This window comes from Festucalex cinctus, chromosome 7 (genome assembly GCF_051991245.1).
Source record: "Festucalex cinctus isolate MCC-2025b chromosome 7, RoL_Fcin_1.0, whole genome shotgun sequence".
Taxonomy (NCBI): Eukaryota; Metazoa; Chordata; class Actinopteri; order Syngnathiformes; family Syngnathidae; genus Festucalex; species Festucalex cinctus.
Window position 1 is genome coordinate 10,965,709 of NC_135417.1, and position 19,924 is coordinate 10,985,632.

At 41.2% G+C, this 19,924-nt stretch overlaps 1 protein-coding gene and 1 long non-coding RNA gene across 8 annotated transcripts in view; one reads left to right on the plus strand and one right to left on the minus strand.

Moving 5' to 3' along the window:
• The window catches only part of LOC144021878 (uncharacterized), a 35,027-nt gene that overhangs the window by 1,917 nt on the left and 13,186 nt on the right, over window positions 1-19,924 (plus strand). For 3 of the 7 annotated variants that reach the window (XM_077526100.1, XM_077526102.1, XM_077526106.1), the window contains exons 2-27: window positions 3,101-3,281; window positions 6,226-6,432; window positions 6,727-6,883; window positions 8,857-8,884; window positions 9,899-10,010; window positions 10,308-10,355; window positions 10,601-10,612; window positions 11,849-11,941; window positions 12,029-12,092; window positions 12,361-12,459; window positions 12,819-12,962; window positions 13,044-13,258; window positions 13,507-13,659; window positions 14,035-14,208; window positions 14,296-14,469; window positions 14,553-14,667; window positions 14,956-15,024; window positions 16,616-16,824; window positions 17,081-17,202; window positions 17,287-17,356; window positions 17,477-17,637; window positions 18,489-18,597; window positions 18,800-18,931; window positions 19,025-19,231; window positions 19,334-19,471; window positions 19,554-19,677. In XM_077526100.1, coding sequence (XP_077382226.1) covers window positions 3,114-3,281; window positions 6,226-6,432; window positions 6,727-6,883; window positions 8,857-8,884; window positions 9,899-10,010; window positions 10,308-10,355; window positions 10,601-10,612; window positions 11,849-11,941; window positions 12,029-12,092; window positions 12,361-12,459; window positions 12,819-12,962; window positions 13,044-13,258; window positions 13,507-13,659; window positions 14,035-14,208; window positions 14,296-14,469; window positions 14,553-14,667; window positions 14,956-15,024; window positions 16,616-16,824; window positions 17,081-17,202; window positions 17,287-17,356; window positions 17,477-17,637; window positions 18,489-18,597; window positions 18,800-18,931; window positions 19,025-19,231; window positions 19,334-19,471; window positions 19,554-19,677 — 3,304 coding nt within the window. In that variant the 5' untranslated portion in view covers window positions 3,101-3,113. The remainder of the gene's footprint in view (window positions 1-3,100; window positions 3,282-6,225; window positions 6,433-6,726; window positions 6,884-8,856; window positions 8,885-9,898; window positions 10,011-10,307; window positions 10,356-10,600; window positions 10,613-11,848; window positions 11,942-12,028; window positions 12,093-12,360; window positions 12,460-12,818; window positions 12,963-13,043; window positions 13,259-13,506; window positions 13,660-14,034; window positions 14,209-14,295; window positions 14,470-14,552; window positions 14,668-14,955; window positions 15,025-16,615; window positions 16,825-17,080; window positions 17,203-17,286; window positions 17,357-17,476; window positions 17,638-18,488; window positions 18,598-18,799; window positions 18,932-19,024; window positions 19,232-19,333; window positions 19,472-19,553; window positions 19,678-19,924) is intronic. The other 4 variants (XM_077526101.1, XM_077526104.1, XM_077526103.1 and 1 more) reach the window with 4 other exon arrangements.
• Window positions 2,503-19,924, minus strand: part of LOC144021882 (uncharacterized) — a 53,261-nt gene continuing 35,839 nt past the window's right edge. The window contains exons 12-17 of the long non-coding RNA XR_013284208.1: window positions 19,468-19,598; window positions 19,275-19,399; window positions 19,009-19,150; window positions 18,780-18,910; window positions 16,587-17,557; window positions 2,503-3,293 (exon numbers count right to left, since the gene is read on the minus strand). This is a non-coding gene — a long non-coding RNA (uncharacterized LOC144021882). The remainder of the gene's footprint in view (window positions 3,294-16,586; window positions 17,558-18,779; window positions 18,911-19,008; window positions 19,151-19,274; window positions 19,400-19,467; window positions 19,599-19,924) is intronic.

Sequence of the window (19,924 nt, forward strand, 5' to 3'; positions counted from 1 at the left end):
TTACATAACTAAATGTGGGCTCTGAATAGGGAACTTGAATAAAGTTGGGGGAAGACATTTTTTATTTATTTTTTTCTACCAGATTACATGCAGGTGCTACCCTCCATTCCCAGTTAATTCCCATGGTTCGTGTCTAATTTGTAATCTTTCTAAAATTCCTCAGTGATGAGCTATTATCTAATATTGTGTACTTATTTCCACATAAGTATTTTTAAAAACAACAACCCGAATTTGTTTCATTCCCGTTGACAGACTGGCTGGCTGGGTGGTGGTGGCTCTATTGTCTATTCCACACCCTGTCTTATTGTAACAGGTATGGTAGTGGCGGGGTTACAAACTCTTTGCCCTGTCATCAACAAACACTGCAGGGGAAAAAAAAAAGAAAAAAAAGAAAACGAAGCTTGAGTAAGACGCACGTCACGCACGGCAGGAATCAGGCCTGATGACATACCTGCCATGGCTCGGAGACACCTAATAGTTCACACACACAAGCATACACACACTGTAGGGCGGTTCCATAGCTTGCATTTCTAATCAGCACGCTCGGCTAATCAGCGAAAAGTATGCATTTCTTTGAGTCTCTTGCTAAATAAATAAAATATAGGATTTTGTGCACACAAAGAAATGTCGGTTATTTGAGTATGATTTTATTTTACCATTAAAAAAAAAAAACGTCATTTAATCTCAGGGATTTATTTTTATGTCTTTTAAGAATCCAAACATTCAATCCCAGGCACGTATTTTTCTGTCCTTTTTAGGAAAAAATCACCACCACACATTAACAGAAACCCAGAGGTGCAAATTGAGAAGGAATTCATGTGTAAAAATCCTCTATTTATATAGTGCATTTTCCTGAGTGAAAATGGAAGACTGTGCCTTTAAGCAGCAAAATGCACCCGTTTTTATCCATATCGTGAGATGGTCACTTTGTCACTTGCAGTCAACTGAAAATGACATCTCGGGGCTTAGGTAACAACCAATCACGGCTCGGCTTCATAAAAGAAATGAACCGTGATTGGTCATTACTCGTTTACCTGAGCAACCGTAATGTCATTTTCAGTCGACTGCAAGTGACAAAATGGCCGCCTCCCGAGATGGATAAAAACGGGTGCATTTTACTGCTTAATACCATTTTTTGTCGAGTTTTGTCTCTGTTGTAGATTTCAATACTAAAAGAATACTAAAGTATTGGAATCAGTCAAATGTTTTGCCTGTAATTCACATTTTCATTTATGTACTAAGGGACCAGAAAGAATCCTTTAATCAGCCGATTAATCGGTTATCACAATTTTATTCTGCTAAATAATGGAATCCACATCGCCCTAACAAAATCCATATCGATGCACGTTGTTGACCAAGCGGTAAATGATCATTACGACTACGAGTCGTATAAAGAGCGCAGCAGCCAGCCCGTATAAAGTGTTATCAATCCTTTGTGGCCTCATTGGAAAGTTTTCGAGTGGCTGATTCTCACAAAACGACTATACGTTGTCAGAACACATTTCCAATCTTCCTGTCGTACCTCCGCACTCGTTTCACGCTCGTCGGTTTGCGCCGTCGCCTCATCTTTCACAAAATAACGATCCAGAACGCTTTTGTCTCTGCACTTTTTGCTTTCACCGAGCGAGCCTGCTCGTAAAAGAAATGATGACGTCTATTTTTACTTGCTTTACAGCCTTGCGTCTCTGCCGTGCAACTTTTACCCTTCCGACTCTCCATCATCCCCCGTCGTCCTCCTCAGCTGTCATGTCAGTTCACTCACCCGTTCCGCCAACCCTGCCTTCTCCTTGATTTGTTCTGTCTTCCAATTAGGGCATCACTGGTACACGCTCACATCGCATGTTGGCCTGGATGCTTTTTGCCCGCTACTAGTACAGCTCGCTTTGGCTGGGTTAACACGACACGGCTCAAGTGACACAATTCCCCCAATGTTTTTTTTTTGTCCTCCCAAGTGGCACGAGTCAGATACGTGTCCATGGTCGGCTGTTAAAAATTGGATGTGTTGGATACGTGGCGCTACCTTGACTTAACAAAATGAGCATAATTGTAAACAAAAACCTTTATTTTGAAGACCAGTGTCTCAAATAGTTGCAGTAAGTAGCACCAACTACTGGCAAGTAACCCTTATTAGGTGTCATATTTTTCTTTTTTCTTTTTTTCCCCTTAAGTACCAATGGCTGCAGTGATAATTTTGTCGACGAAAAATTTTCGTCATAAAGTTCGTCACAGGAAAAAAAATTCAGACGAAAATTAAACGAAAACTAAAATAGAAGCCATTCATTGAGACTATAACGGTAAGTAAAATTAACAATTTCGTCAATGACTAAAACGAAAATGAAAACGACTTAGTGGTGAAAATTCACACAATCCAATCAGAAGGAACGAAATGCGGGTTGGAGAAAAGAACCACTCAGAAACTGTTCAGTGTTCACTGCATTTTATTTAATGTTCAAACATGTTTACATTCATTGTGCAGCTGTAAAATTTATCTCAAGCAATTTTTTTTTCTATTTAGGTGAAAACCAAGTTGTATTATTGTCAGTTTAACATGTTTCATTGAAACAATAAAGACATTGTTGTATTAAATGTGTCATGCATGTTAAACTACAAATAGGTGGGTTATAATTTTTTGTATGAAAGTTGAAATGTATGCTGAAGGAAAAAAATATCGACGAGCTGTCAATTTAGTCCACTAAAATTTGCTCTTTATTTTCCTTGATGAGAATTGGATTAAAACTAAAAACCAGATGACTAAATTATGACTAAAACTTTAATTCATTTTAGTCAAAAGACTAAAACTAAACTAAAATTTCTTTTCAAAATTGACACTAAGTGGCTGGTATCCGCATTCTACATGAGTACTCGATACCTTGAAATAAGGCTGGCATCAGACCAATGTGCTCTGTGAGCTGAATTTGAAATCTGATTCAGTTAAAAATACAATCCCGTTGCTAATTCAGCCAAATACAGCGGTACAAAATGAACTGTTGGAAGTCAATTAATACAATAAAATGGAACAAATGCTAGAATTTAGGTTGTGTGCTTGTGATATTATTAGGCCAGCAGATTGCAATCATTGACTTTCATCTCCTTCTCACAGTGTCAGCAGTATCATGGCCAGGCCATTAGGGGGCGGCGCCAACGATGCCACCCGCTTCCTCACGTCGGGGGTGGTTCCGTCTTCCCCCACCGCCAACACGCCCGCGTTCACCGCCGCCAGCCAGGCCGACTGGGCGGCCAAGCGTCTGGTGTGGGTGCCGTCAGACAAGCATGGCTTCGAGGTGAGTGAGCGGCTGTGAGAGAAACACATACCAAAGGGTTGTTTGTTTTTCTATCAGCAAGTAAGGCTGCTTGATTAATTGATACAATCGATTGAGTTTTTTTTTTTTTTTTTTTTAGGTCAGGTCGATTTAAGTTTTTTCTTAGCGGCTTCTGTACTTCATAGGGCATCCACACTGATACGTACTGCTTACGCAACAGTGGCGGCCAACAGAGTGTTAGTGTGGCGATTTTGCAGTGTCAGACAATAAGCAGTGTATCCATACCCAAAGTCGAAAAAAAATGCTCTGATACTATGACACCGATACTACTTTACCAGACATACTAGTGTATACTTTCGAGGTAAGAATGTTGTCAATATTGTAGAGATGTCACTGCCACACATTGTGATCGTGAAGTCCTTCATACTTGGTCTGAAAAAAGTGAATCCTTAAGCAATTTCCTGGCTTCCCTGCCCCATTGCGGCATCTCTGCTCTGTTTGCTGGAAAGAACATGGTAGCCCAAAATTGGGACTTATAAAACAGGTAACAGTAGCAGAATCATTTTCATGTTGATTCATGAAGAGAAAGACGATGTGCAGAAAATAAATTGTAGAGACAAGTGCCTATTCATACAGGGATTTAGTGATTTATTGATCCACTTGCGTGGTGGAAGCAGCATAGAGAATACACTTCCCAAGGCTGAGCAATATTTCTTCATCCCAGATACAAATGCTGCAAGTTGGAGGTTTTTATGTGTTGGGCTGGCGTTGTAACAGAAATAGATTATTTTGTTTATGTCCCGACAACATTAATTATGTACCTTTTATTCACAGCACTTTCAGTGACAGTTTTGATGTTACATATTAACCCGTAAGAAAACATTTTAATTGAGTGATGTTAAATTGAATGTAATTTGCTTTTGCCTTTAAGGGGAAAAAATGCATTTAAATCAGAATATGTATGTTTGTGGAAAACCAAAAATCTGAGACTTAATTTTAATTCTGTATCGAAAATGCTATATCCAAGCAGAAAGAACAAACAAGAAGATTTTCATCTTGTCACATTCTAGTTGCCTACCACAATAATTTTAATTTACTAGCGAAGCGTTGTCCTGACTGTACACCTTTAGGGTAGGGCGTGTCAAACAAGTGGGACCGAGGCAGCAAAAGGACACGTCTGCGTCTTGTGCCTGTTGTCACTTTTACAACTATCTCATCATGCACGTGGCCTCAGGGGCTAGTGGGATTACTAGCTTTCCGCCATCATATCAATTAGATCCAATTTGCGAAAATTGCTGCATAGTGGTGACGGCTGCTTGAATTCGACGACGTAATTTCTTTTCGGCCAAACTAGTTTCATAGCATACTATGAATAGAACAATCGTCTCCCTTCACATTCCCCATTTGCACAAGACGCTGACTTCATTTTACAGTCACGGCGAGAATGGAATTGCTGGACCGACACGCACGCACATTTTTTAATTCTCTGTTCATATTCTCGGTTTGTTCTTCCTATGTACGAGACATGACAAGAGAGGCCCTTGTCTCTTTCTGACACATGTGACTAGAATTTACACCAATGATGGATTTTAGTGATATGCTTGTGATTTTGTGATCAAGCTTAGAAAGTCCAGAAATATGTACTTTGATGTATGAAAATACGATGATGAAGGATGTCTGTATGAGGCAAATTGCCCAAGAAGGTTACCTCAAGAGTCGGTAGAGTTTTGGTTGTCCTGAAATGAAAAAACTCAAGACAAAAAGTTGTGAGAATTAAATTGTTACAAGAATAAGACGTGGTGGAATGACAATGCATATTTTAAATTCAAAGTTTTTTAAAAGTGCATTGCAGTGACACTTTTAAAAGAATCACTTCCAAGAATGCAGTTGTAATATTAAGAATGATGTACAAATAAAAATAAAATTCTACTTAATGTCATGTTATGAGGAAAACGTTGCCATGTTACTGCAATAAGATCAAAATGTTATGAGAACAGTTTATTTTATTTTAAAAAATAATCTGTGCTGTGCAAAGAAGTGGAATTAGGAGAAAAAAGTTGTTGCTACAAAATAATCAGAATGTCAGTGAGAATATAGCTGGAAATGTAACTTAAAATAATGCTGATACTGTATTATGACGGTGTTACTGGGAAAAGAATGTTACGTGGCTGAAGTTATGTGAAAGCATTTGAAATGTTATGATAATGAAGTTATAATTTTATGAAAAGTTGTAAACTCAAAAAGAATAAACTTGTAGCGTTGCCACGAGAAGTCAAAGTCAGGAGACTAAAGTATGGTCACATTTAATCACAATTACAAAGTCACGTTAGCCAAATTTTAGGGGAACAAATATGGCAACGTTACAAAAATGAAGTTGTGGCGATGGTGCGAGACTGGAGTCGTAATTTTGTGTGCATTTGTAATTTAATGAAACAATTCCCATGCTATGAGAATAAAGGCATAAAGTTTTACAACTTTTACCATAAAAATGATGTAATGTCTTGAAGGATAACGTTCAAAAAATTTGTAAGCTAATGTTACGAGCCTTTTTTTATTGTATTCTTATGTCATAATAATTCTTTGCGAGGAATTTACAACACCCCACACCCACAGCCCAACTCAAACTCACTTTGTGACTCGTGCTCCAGCTGATAACATGATACAAATGCACCCTCATATTTTGACATGTTGTTAAATAAAACAACTTTCACTTCCTTGTGTGTCTGGAATTCTCTCACTGTTAGCGTTAGCCTGCTGAGTCATTCAGTCAAGGCTGCGGTCCCGTCACCGTGGCAACACACCAATTACACGCACATATAGCACAACCAATCAAAATGACTCTGCTAAGTGGCGGTTTGTCCTGGTGTGTTATCACCATCTAGTGGCATCTATGGGTAATCGTGATAAACATTTTTAACAGGATGTCAGTTTTTAACAGGATGTCTTTGCTTTTCTCTTTGGACAGTCGGCCAGCATCAAGGAGGAGCGCGGCGACGAGGTGGTGGTGGAGCTGAGCGACAGCCAGAAGCTGCTGACGCTGTCCAGGGAGGACGTGCAGCGGATGAACCCGCCGCGCTTCAGCAAAGTGGAGGACATGGCCGACCTCACCTGCCTCAACGAAGCCTCCGTGCTGCACAACCTGAGGGAGAGATACTACTCGGGCTTGATCTATGTGAGCGCACCCAAACACCTTATGCACCGTACGCACTCTGTGGACAAAGGTTTTGGGACACGCCTCTTAATTGAGTGCGTTAATGATGACAGGCCCATGTGGGTGCTAGATTCCAACCTAAGTAATCATGTAGCCAATGCCGCTGACATGTAATGTCGCCACAAATAATACCACTGCGCTGGTTTCTGCACAATCAATTTGTATTTGTTGATGCTATTGTGGTAGGTAAGTATCTAGTATCTCCCTTAAAGACACATAAATGTACACCGACCTGACTATTTTCTGTTCTTGCAGACATATTCCGGGCTCTTCTGCGTGGTGGTCAACCCCTATAAAAACCTTCCCATCTACACTGAGTCCATTGTGGAGATGTATCGGGGCAAAAAGCGCCACGAGATGCCGCCGCACATTTACGCCATATCGGAGGCGGCCTATCGGAGCATGCTGCAAGGTACTTAGCGCCGCTATCCCTCTCTGACAGCGGCGCAAATCCCCCAGCGTCCGCGATATCAGCTCGGCTCGACTGGAATGTGGTGCTAAATCACGTGCTCACGTGATCTTTGGTCGCGTAGCCACACCGTGGACGCTATTCCAGGGCGTGGTGTGGTATTCCTGTCACTTATCGCTGTTATCAAAAGTGGATATAAATTAGTTGATTGTATTTTTCCTGAAAGAAAGCACTAAGGAGTGGTTTTGCTAGCTGCGTACGAGGCACATTATTACTCATTGCTGGTTGTTGAGAACAGGAATTTATACCGTCGGATTGATACTTAATTAGTGTTGAAAATAAATAAACAAGACGCACGTACCCACACTCAAGTAGAAGTAGAGATGCTTGTGGAAAAAAAAAATAGTAGTACATAAGTAAAAGTAAAAATTACAGACTGAAATGCGCTTAACTACAAAAGTATATATATTTTTTTAATTTGGAAAAAAACAACCAGCCTATGTTGACAAAAGTAAGGAGTAGAAAGTTATAGATGTGCAAATGCAGGGAGTTAATTAACTCATTTGCTCCCAAAAAGTATAAAAGTATTCTATTTTAAATGTTTTAAGTGTCCCAAAGACACATTTATACGTTTTTTTATGTTGTTTTTTTATGGATTTTTTATTTTTTTATGCTGGAGCATACAGAAGGCTTTGAGGCAGACTATGAACTGAAGAGATTGCTTGAAGCAATGGTAGTAATTACAAAAACGGCCAGCAGGTGGCAGTAGAGTATAAGAGATCAACAAGGGCCATGTTGTAACAATCTGTTTTCCGCGCAGTTTTAAACAGATTTGTGAATAATGATGAAAAGTTAGCTGTATTCTAATGCTAAGTGCTCCAAAACAGAAACAGATAGAAATATACTTTTTTTTTCTTGATGAAAGAAGAGACTCTAATCTTTCTTTTGGTAGATTCCATGTATTTATAGTAATAGAACACAATATTCTTTGGGCCTTGCAAAATCAGTCAAAATCCAGTAAAACAGAACGGGATTGCTTCTCTGAAAATGACTGGGAGTGAATGAGTTAAATTAAAAAGTCTTGTGAAAAATAAATACGCAAGTAAAGGTCAGATACTTGAAATATGCAGGTACCGTAAAAAAGTATATATATTTTTTAACCTAAAGAGAGCATTTCAAAGCAGGTGGATTGCGCAATATGCCTGCCTCAGGGTGTCTTCCTGAGATAGCAGGACGGGGCAGATCGGATTCTGGGTCCATGTGTTCGCCACCACCCTCTGGGTTGGCTGCAGGCGTGTTGCTGCGGCGACAGAAACCAGTCGGACCAGTATGAATTCTTCCACGCTCGAACACATGAGAAATGTTTTCAAAAGCGGTTACGAGTAGCCCGGCTCCAAAAAAATGTCCGGCCGAAGGCTGCCAGGAGGAGCAAGTGGGCCCAGGGCCTCTTTTGTGCTTCTCATTAGGCATGCAGAGGGTAGAACGCATAGTGAGGGGAAGCTAACGTCACAGCCTGGATGAATCACTCAGCCTATCGTCGATCAATCATGAGGTGTGAAGTCGAGAGGAGGCGTGCAGTCTTCAGATAGCTGATTTTGAATTTGCAGTGGCACCTTGACAGCATCTGGCATGTGTCAAATTCTGTTTTGCCCATTCAATTGCCACCAATCCTTTCCAGACCCACAAAAATGTCACATGGATGGATGGATTGATGTATGGATGGATTGGTTTTCGCAAGTTATGACACTATACACAAAAAATAATCCAATCATAAATAACAAAAAAAAAAAAAATCATCTCCATACATCAGCTCCCTTCATATTAGCAATGTACCACTGCACTTGTCAAGCAAGTACTTTCACACGTGCTGTACAGTACATTCAGAAGGACGCATTCTCTGTCAACTTCATCTTTTGATTTATGAGTAGGTGTGATGTCTGTTTTTTAACAATGTTTTTTTTTTTGTCTTTCCATAGACCGAGAGGATCAGTCAATCCTGTGCACGTGAGTAGCCTATAGCTGCTGCATTTGTTTTGCCTTGAGTGAACTCTCACGTGTGCGTCAGGCATTAGTGTGAGTCATGGTGCATGTTTAAAATGTTTTTCCTCTATTCCAGCGTTTCGAAACCTTTAATTAAACATTAATTAAACATTAAACATTATTTTATTTTAGACCACCCAAAAAAAATCACCAAAAAAGTACAGTGAAATGAGAATCTCTTTTTATCACAAATGAAATAGGAGTTGGTTTAATTTTACACAAAGGTAAAAATCTGTTGTATGACACCGATGAATTGTACCTTCTGCCATGTACTGGAAGAGAATTGCGTTCCAGCATGGAAAGATGAACAAAGATGCATTATTTGTAATGACCCGATATGAGCATGAGATCAGAAATAGTGAGAAATGAGATTGCGTAATTGGTACGGAATGAAATGAATCGTGCTTTTTTATTTTTCTCAATTTTAGAAACGCCAAAATAATCCTTTAGTCATTTTTTAAAAATTACGTTACGCAATATATTTTAAGATGTATACAAGTATTTTAATATTTTTCAAGAGCACCACGTGTCTGCAGACCGTGCTCTCTGAAGTGGGCGACATCTCCCGAAAAGCGGCACGTGTGTTCGCAGGGGGAAAGAAAATAGTCACAGGCTTTTGCGTTTGTCTACGGCTCATTGAGAAAAAGAGTGAGCTGTAAAAACATTTTGCTGACACGGCCCAAAGTCGGGGCAGTATGGTAAGGCAGCAGTTAGCACATCTGTCTCGCACTTGTGAGATTTTGGGTTCGAATCTTGGCTCGGGCACTAATGACAAGCGCTAAGATGTCATTAGATGGATAGTGCAAAATGTATATATTTCTATATTGTGGATGGACTTCGAAAAAAAAGTCTTAGATTTGCCTTCCGTCAACTGATTAATGACGTGGCTAATTCCATTTGTGTTCTCTGCTTTCCAGTTTGCGGTTGTAATGTGTTTCAAGATGCAATGCTCTATAAATTTTGGATATTGTGTTTCAGCGGCGAGTCGGGCGCAGGCAAAACAGAAAACACGAAGAAAGTCATTCAGTATCTGGCTCATGTCGCATCCTCTCACAAGGGTGCGACTCCCAGGAGCAAAGATGCTTTACAGGTACGATGCAATCTTGTGCGCTGTTTTGAGTTTTCATGGATACTTCAAGGCGAGAAAATAGTGCTGACACCATTCTCTGCTATGTGATAGTGCTTACGACTGCGTTTCTTTTCAGTGTTTGAAATATGAGCACGCATAATTCGCTCTTCAGCGCTCTCGCGACCTCTCTGTCGTGATTTGAAAGTGACACATTGGATTACACCTCTCTCGCTTACTTATTCCTCCTTTTATTGCCTGCGTCTTCCTTCCTGCTCCTCTTTTTCCTCTTCTCTTGTCTTTGGCCTGCCACATGCTCAGATGGATGGCTCTCGCTCCTTAACCAGGGGCACCACTGTCGTGAACAAGGTGAGTCGCCTCCTTCCCGCTGTCCTGTGCTTTTTTTTTTTCAACCTTCTTCTAACCAACTGCCAACAGTAACTCCCGACTAAGCAACAATGACTCATTCCTGTCGTGTTTGCATGTAACAAGACCTTTGCTTTTAATTTCATATAATTTGTCTTATTTGTCCTTTTTTTTGTCCCATTTCTTTAACCCATCCATGTGCTCACCTGCCCACCCTCATCACTCCACTTTTCTGCACAATTCCTCAGATTATGCAATATGTGAGTATGTACAAACTTTGGGGATTGGGTGGTGGCATGGAGAATATTGCTTTCTTCAATCATGTTAACTGATTGTTGTGCTCTCTATGTATATGCCTGTACAAATGTGATAGACTGCTGACTTACAGGGGAAGTCAACCCAAAATACATTTTTTTACAATAATATGTTCTATGCAGCCCTAGTAGTCTAAATATGGTATTCTGGTTAATATTGCATTAGTGGAATATGAGTTAAGCAGCAAAGTCCAGCAGTTTTTATCAAAATCAGAATGCAGCCATTTTGCCACTTGCTGTCGAGTGAAAATGACATCACAGTTGCTCAGGTCTCAGGTAACGACCAGTCACAGTTCAGCTTCAGAAAACAGGTGAGCTGTGATTGGCCGTTGTCGGAGCAACTGTGATGTCATCTTCAGTCGACAGCAAGTGGCAAAGTGAGATGGCTAAAAACGGCTGGATTTTGGTTCATAACACATATTCCAAAAATGTAATATTAATCAGAATGTCATGTTTTGACAAGTGAGCTTTCAGGTGAAATTTCAGAATGAATGTAAAATGAGTAGTGTATGCACATGCACAAGCCCGAGTTGGAGCATTCTGACTTCACTCGTGCGAAATCACTGAAAAATGAAGGAAAACATTCTTGGCTTGATCATTGACCTATATTTCACCTGCATCACTAAATTTCAAGTGTTTTTGCAACAAAACAAAACAAACAAAAAAAAAACAATGGCTGATGAAATAATAACTCTTTGGCAGAGGTAAGAAGAAATATTCTGACCATACAGTAAGTGAGGTAGATGGAGCTAAAAAATGCTTTTTGTTGGCATGTGTGCATTTTGGTGTTTGATGAAGAGGGCAAACATGGTGGCTGATGGCTCCTTGATAAGCTTTGGACTGGCACTGCAACACAGCCGCAATAATGCAATGCAGCATGCGCGACGGAGCCAATATGAGCTGAAGATGCCCACATTTGCCCTACAACAGTGGTTCTCAATGCATGAAAGACTATTGTTCTGACGAGTATTGAGAACTATTGTTTGAGAGGGAGTTGTGTGTGCGTGCGTGTGTGTGGCGGCTATTTTGGGCCATCCTTTTGTGTTGCTGCACTTGAAAGAGAACTCATAGCTATTTTTAAATCTTCAGATCCATTGTTACAACAAAAAATGATGACTATAAAAATAATTCACAGTTGTAATGTGTGAGAAGTTAAACTGATTTGCGTATCTGCGCATCTAGGGCGAGCTGGAGAGACAGCTGCTGCAAGCTAACCCCATACTGGAGGCCTTCGGTAACGCAAAAACCACCAAGAATGACAATTCTTCAAGATTTGTAAGATCTTTATTTTATTTTTTTTTCCATTCTGACCTTCATTAGGGTTTTTTTTTATTTTTTATTTTTTAAACATCTTTCTTTCAGGGTAAATTCATCCGCATCAATTTTGATGTGGCGGGTTACATTGTTGGTGCCAACATTGAGACCTGTATCCTTCTCAAATAAAGAAAGCCTCGGCCACTGTTTTTGTGTGTTTGTTTGTTTGTTTTGTTTTGTTTTGTGGTGGGGCGTAGCTGGAACAGATAAATGAAATTTCAATTAATTTCAGTAGGAAAAAAGTTAAAGAATATTATAAGTCAATGTTGTTTTTGTAGCCTTTTTTTTTTTTTTTTTTTTGATAAAAGAGACCATTGTGGCTCTTCCTTCCCCACTTGAATGTTATCAGCATGTGAACATCCTTGACTCTTAAACTCAAGACCTCCTGGAAAAGTCCCGGGCCACCCGTCAGGCCAAAGATGAGCGAACATTCCACATCTTTTACCAGATGTTACATGGAGCTTCAGAAGCAACTAAATGTGAGGCTAAATCACCAAACTACTTCTATTGTATGTTAGTTAAACACCTAAAAGTGGAGATGTCCTGCGGTTATTCATATAAAACTCAATGGCTGGTCATGCATCACCAAATTTAATCCACATTTTAATACTAGCCCTATCAACATCACAATTGCAGAAACCATTAGAGGTGGAAATCTGATTTGACAAAAAAAAAAAAAAAAAAAATAGAAACCTGTTAATCACACTGGAAGCAAGGCACCCAAGAGAAACGCTCCGAAATGAAGAGAATAGACTCTCAATGTCATGGAACAAATAATTTGAATTTAGTTTGTAAACACTGATGATTAAACTCATCTGATCTCTTTTTTTGTCCCTAGCTGACTTGCTCTTAGGAACTGCCGACGAGTACCGCTTTCTCAGCGGAGGTTCCATAGCTGTTCCTGGTCAGAGTGACGCCGAGAACTTCACCCAGACCATGGACTCAATGGCCATCATGGGCTTCAACCCGGACGAGCTGATGTGTTAGTTGAGCTTTAATGCAAGTCATTTATATGTATGCTCCAAATGATGACCTTGCCTGAACGTTGGCTTCCTCCTCTCAGCCATGCTGAAGGTGATCTCTGCCGTGCTCCAGTTCGGAAACATTACCTTCACAAAGGACAAGAACCACGATCAGGCGTCCATGCCTGACAACACGGCGGCTCAGAAACTGTGCCACCTGCTGGGTATCAACGTGCTGGAGTTCACCCGAGCCATCCTGACGCCGAGGATCAAAGTGGGTCGGGAGTACGTGCAGAAGGCCCAAACAAAAGAACAGGTATTGACGACTCGCCAGGATGTCGCAACGTCCTTCCGGGTGGCAATAGCTGGACGTGGTGGATATTCATTCATGAGACAGCAATTGTGAAATTCTGACGATAGTCACTCACGTTCTGCCACCTCACAAGTATCCTGCAACCTATTGTTTACAAACATTCCAAATTGGTCTACACTGATTTGATGCATAGACATTAATCCCATTTCGGGTGAATCCAGCCGTTAACGTTTTGTCTTGTCTTCCACCAGGCTGACTTTGCCGTTGAGGCCCTGGCCAAGGCAACGTACGAGCGCCTGTTCAGGTGGTTGGTGCACAGAGTCAACAGAGCTCTGGACCGCAGGCAGAGACAGGGCGCCTCGTTCATCGGCATCCTGGATATCGCCGGATTCGAGATTTTCCTGGTGGGTTTTTTATGCTAATTGGGTGCTAAATTCCGTTCAGGGGAAGAGAAAAAAAAAACAGGGCTTCTAGTAGGCCTGCTCGATTATGAAGAAAATATTAATCAAGATTAATTTAAATCACGATACAAAATAAGAAAATGTTTAAACATAAAAAAAATAAATAAAAACAAATATATTTCTTTGAACCACTATAATTATGCAACACAATTTTCCCATGTCTAATGATGTAAATCCAATGAATCACCCATAGACACCCAAAAATACTAACAAAAATTAAAAAATGTAGAGAATATTTTCACATCAAATATGTAATTTTGAAAGATATTTTACTAACGAAGTGAATAAATGAAAATTTTTTATTGTCTTCTCCTGCAGCTGAACTCCTTTGAGCAGCTGTGCATCAACTACACCAACGAGAAGCTGCAGCAGCTCTTCAACCACACCATGTTCATCCTGGAGCAGGAGGAGTACCAGCGAGAAGGCATCGAGTGGAACTTTATCGACTTTGGCCTCGACTTGCAGCCGTGCATTGATCTCATCGAAAGACCGGTGTGGTCACCTTGATGGAACAACTACTATCAAATGCACATCCAACTATTTGTATATAAGCAGTTACAGTCTCCTTTTGGTTGCTAGGCCAACCCGCCTGGTGTTCTGGCCCTGCTGGACGAAGAGTGCTGGTTCCCTCGAGCTACAGACCAGTCGTTTGTGGAAAAGCTGACCAGTCAGCAAGGCAGCCATCCCAAATTCTTCAAATCCAAGCAACCGCGCGGCGAGTCCGACTTTTCTATCATCCACTACGCTGGCAAGGTGTCCATCAACTTCAAAAGAATCATCAGACGGTACAATACTGTGTCTTACCCTTTTTTTTTTCTGGCTTGCGCACCATTCAGGTTGACTACAAGGCTAATGACTGGTTGGTAAAGAACATGGACCCCCTGAACGACAACGTGGCATCTCTCCTCCACCAGTCGTCTGACCATTTTGTCTCCGAGTTGTGGAAGGAGGGTGAGACTGATGCCCGAATGTCCTTTACATGCATTCAACTTGTATTAATGAGCAATAATATTTCTGTCACCCTTTTTTCTCAAAGCCCTCAAATACAATAAATTAACCTCTATTAACTTAATATTTTCCTTTTTTTATTTATTTTTTTTTTATCTTGCTTCATGCTTTCACTGTTTCTCTTCCTTCATGTTCTCTGCTGTGTTAACTCAATCTTTCCTGATCTTTTTTTTTCTCCATTCCTGGTTTGGACTCCTCTTTCCCTCATTGCTTTCCTGCATCCCACCTCAGATATTCAAACTCTACCTCGTGTCTACTTCTTTGACTCCTATACCACACTGCAGGCAAATGGCTCCGACAGTAGGTTCCTCTGCACCACTGTGTGTGTCCTGCATGAAGCCCTCCCTCTACTTAGATTGTGTTGTTTCTGTCTGCCTGTGTCTCTGTATGTCAATACAGTGAACCTCCGTGATACATTTTCAACTTATCTAGTGAAATTCCGCAACATAGGGCCCTTATGAACAGTGCTTTTAGTTTACTTGTGCTTTAAACACATGTGAAATTATTAAAACACACTTTTTACCTTTAGAGTATTTTTTGGTAGCTGTTCTCACTCCCTTCACTGTCAGGAAACGGGAGATTATGGCATAAAATCGTTTGTGGAAAAGAGGCAGACCATGTTTGCTTCACACATTTTTTTTGACACTCCCAGTTGAAATTTACTGTAAAACTGACACAAAAAATACATTTGTAATTGCCCGTATACCGTAGAAATCCATTAAAATAGTCGCTTAATTTCTGATATAGCAGGAGTTCACTGTATTTTTTTTTATTTTTTTGTATTAGTGCTGCCTTCAGTAGATTGTACCCGTGTGATGTATTGTCTCCCACTTTTAGTGAAGCAACTCACCTGCAGTTTAGTAGTGATGCGTGTAACCTGTGTGAAAATAGCAGCATGCTCATGCGTTGTAGACGCCAAAGCAACATTTGGGATCACGCCACAGCTCGCGTCATCAAGTTGGAGTTGAATGCTAACCAATGAAGGCAGAAATGTGATCCTGAATGAGCTCCAGAGATGCAAAAATATTAGCTTACTAACATTCAAACACTGTTAATAGCATTGTGCTACTTTATGGTTTTCTTGATTTAGTGCCATTAAAAAAAAACAGTCTAAGCTAGTCAATAAGCACACTTTTCAATTTGATGTCTATAAATAATTATGCCTGTAAAGCAATATTTTGCATCTCTAATGAGTTAAGTGACAGTATATCGTATTTCCTCAAATAGTAGCCTGCCGAGCCACAATTAGTTGTTGGGTGCGTCATCCACTGAAGACAAATAAACAACTCCCTCAATTTAGACACTTGCATTCCCATATTTTGTGTTCACCTGCAGGTATACGTGACAGTAATTATAATAGTGATTCTCCAATTATTTATTATTATACGGCGATAAATACCAAGCCTTGCCGCGAATAACTTAAACGCGCAAGCAGATGATGTCAACGCAAAATGTTGTCAGAATTGTCTATGTTCAGAATAGATTTGAATATGCAAACTGCAAATGATGATCCCAAAACAGTTTAATATCATGTCCAACACGTGGGCAAAATCTCTCCAATTCTTCACTAACAACCAAAGACAAACTTAGCTCCACCCCAACATACAAAGCTTGTCTCTCAATCAGTCCCGAGACACTATTTATTGGACGACTTACCTACGTATTTAGACGGGGCTTTAGTGACATCTTGTGGCATCTTAGAGCGTTTCAGTTGAGTAAAAAAAAAAAAAAAAAAAAAAAAAAAAACTCACTAGGCTACTACTAATGCTGAAATACGTTGTGTCCATCCATCTGATAACATGCTTTGTGCAGAGCTTTGATAACAGTCTTGTAGCTCATCATTAATGTGAGAAATGTCTTACCGTTTCTCCACTGTCCGCTTCATGTCCAGTGGACCGCATCATAGGCCTGGATCAGGTGTCGTCATCAAGTGAGAGCAGCGGGCCGGTCACCTTCGGCGCATCGGGTCTGAAGACCAAGAAGGGAATGTTCAGGACCGTGGGCCAGTTGTATAAAGAGTCCCTCGCCAAGCTGATGGCCACACTGAGGAATACCAACCCCAACTTCCTGCGCTGCATCATCCCCAACCATGAGAAGAGGGTGAGACGTCACATAGAATGGATACAAAGCTCTTGCATATGACTTAATTTTGTCATTATGACCCATGCACTATAAGTGGTGAAAAATTCTACCTTGGCCCAATCATAAGATTTAGTAGAATCCTTAAAAAGACTTTAAAAAAATCATCCTTAAAACTGTTTTTCAAAGGTCTTCAAACATATTTGTGTCACTCCTCTGAACAAAACAGACAATAAAAATAATGAACTCATATCTTTGCTCCTGATCTTGCTTTTAGGCCGGCAAGCTGGCACCACACTTAGTTTTGGACCAGCTAAGGTGCAACGGGGTCCTGGAGGGGATCCGTATCTGCCGGCAAGGCTTCCCTAACCGCATCCCGTTCCAGGAGTTCAGACAGAGGTGAGTGTTGTGTTGCTGCTTCCCTCTCATATACGTGCTGCTCACGCCTGCTAGACCGCACGCTCACTGAAATGTATCCTGCAGATACGAGATTCTGACTCCTAATGCTATTCCTCGCACCTTCATGGATGGAAAACAGGCGTCCGAACTTATGGTGAGTCGTTTTTCAACAGTGGTGTCCGGGCCATTGTACATACTGATAGTGTGATACCTGTGTACCACTAATGTAATCATTCCAAATACAGATTTTAATCTCCTAATTTTTACTCATTAGATCAAGGCTTTGGAGCTGGATCCCAACCTGTTCCGCGTTGGCCAAAGCAAAGTGTTCTTCAGAGCCGGCGTGCTGGCTCACCTGGAGGAGGAACGAGACTTAAAAATCACAGACACCATCATACGCTTCCAAAGTGCAGCCAGAGGCTACCTTGCACGCAAGTACGGAAAGCTAGCAGTGTGTAAACCAGGGCTGTTACATTTGGTAGTTGTGGTTGCCCTCAGGGGTTGGTTAAAATAAATTAATTTGTCGTGCAAACACAATTATTTGCATTTGTTAATGGCTTTGAGTCCATCTGAAGAACCCCTAAGAGGCTGTCAAATTGGCGCTGGGAGTTGTTTGTACCGCACTATTTATATATTTTTTTACATGTCTGGTAGCCAGTAGGTGATGCTCTATGTGGGAAGAATAATAAATCACCCGTCATATCACATAAAATGGAGGACTGGATCTTGGAATTTGTATTTGCAACTGACTCGCGAATGGGAGGGACCGGGTGGGACAATTTGACTCAAGGAACACTCTCATGTCCAAGAGGTCTTGAAGCCACACAAATATTTGAACTTCCTGACAATCCTTACCAGTGACGTGGGAAGCAGAACATCCTTGACGGGAATTTGGCGCGCGGCCTTTGGAATGCTGCGAATGGCATGAATAATGGGCCACGCGGCCTAATTAGAAACTGGAAATGTCGGTTCATTTGCATTGCCAGTCATCTGTAAGAATGTGCGAAGGTGCGTGTCACTGTTTGAACCGTACTCTGCTGTTATTTAATACAAATGCAAAATACAATTGACAACATTAAATGATGCAATACAGCCCAATATTCGATTGAAGTTTGTACTTGTACTAAACTAAACCATGTAGTCCCTATCACAGATTTGAACCAGTGGTGGGTGGGTCTGGAGCATATCCGTATTAATATCAGCAACTGACCAAAAGTCACACAGAAAAAGCACTTTTCACCTTACTAGCTCCCCAACATGTAGTTGATGTTTTGTTCTCCTCTCAGAGCCTTCACGAAGAAACAGCAGCAGCTGAGCGCACTGAGAGTGATGCAGAGGAACTGTCATGCTTACCTCATACTCAAGAACTGGAAGTGGTGGCGGCTTTTCACAAAGGTGCCATATATGATGAATATTAATGCTTTTAAACTTTGTTCGAACAACTGCTAGTCTACTGAAACTACTCACCTTGCAAAGTTTTGATTGACACTGTCACAGTTTTTCAGTGCTGTAGCTAATAGTCTAGTTCTTTGAGTTATATTTGAATTGTCAACGTTAAAGTTAAAAGTTTTCCTTACTTTTGCTGCGTGCTTGCCAGGTGAAGCCGCTGCTGCAGGTGACCCGGCAGGATGAGGAAATCCAGGTGAGAGAATCGGAGCTGCTCAAGGCCAAGGAAAGACTTGCCCGAGTGGAGCAGGACTTCACCGACCTGGACAAGAAACACATTCTGGTGAGCCAACGTCAACTTTCTTGCTCTTTTTGAACACAGCTTTCTCCCGAATGTCACTCACTCGCTACCCCCCCCACCTCATCATCTTGTTAGCTGATGGAGGAGAAAGCGGTGCTGGCCGACCAGCTGCAGGCCGAGGCTGAGCTGTTTGCGGAAGCCGAGGAGATGCGGTCCAGGCTGGCCAATCGCAAGCAGGAGCTGGAGGACGTGCTCACCGAGCTTGAGAGCCGTTTGGAGGAGGAGGAGGAGAGGGGCGTGCAGATGACAAACGAAAAGAAGAAAATGCAGCAGAACATTCAGGTGTGGAATCATCATATGGTCTCCATTCATTGTGGATTTTCACCTATTGTGGGTGGGTTTGGAACAATAAAACGGAGGTTCCTTCCAACTTTCTCCCTCTAGGACCTGGAGGAACAACTTGAGGAAGAGGAAAGTGCCAGACAGCGCCTCTTGCTGGAGAAGGTCTCCCTGGAGACCAAAGTCAAAAGTCAGGATAATGACCTTCTGAGTGTAGCGGAGCAGAGAGATCGCCTCACCAAGGTTGGTGTCGTACGGAAAACTGTCTTGTCTGTTGGAATATTTTTTTTTTTGCCCTTGCTGTCAATCATGTGCTGTTGAGCAGGAGAAGAAGCAGCTGGAGGAGCGCCTGAACGAGTTGACCGAACACCTCACAGAGGAGGAGGAGAAGAGCAAAAGTCTGAACAAACTCAAGAACAAACAAGAGGCCATCATTGCCGACCTAGAAGGTGAAAATGGAATAAATGTTATTAGATTGTTTGTATACATATGGACATTTTGGTGTGTCCACAACCTACAAGACCTGATTTTATTCCATCATAGAACTCATGAAGTGTAATTTTAACATTTTCGCAGTTAAATGGGGTCCAGAATAAGTGTTACTTTACAGAGTTGATCACCTGTAGCGTTTTTCCACTGCAGCCCAGCACCGCGCCGGTGGGCTCGCTGGTGGGCCAGTCCAGCCCAACCCACGTA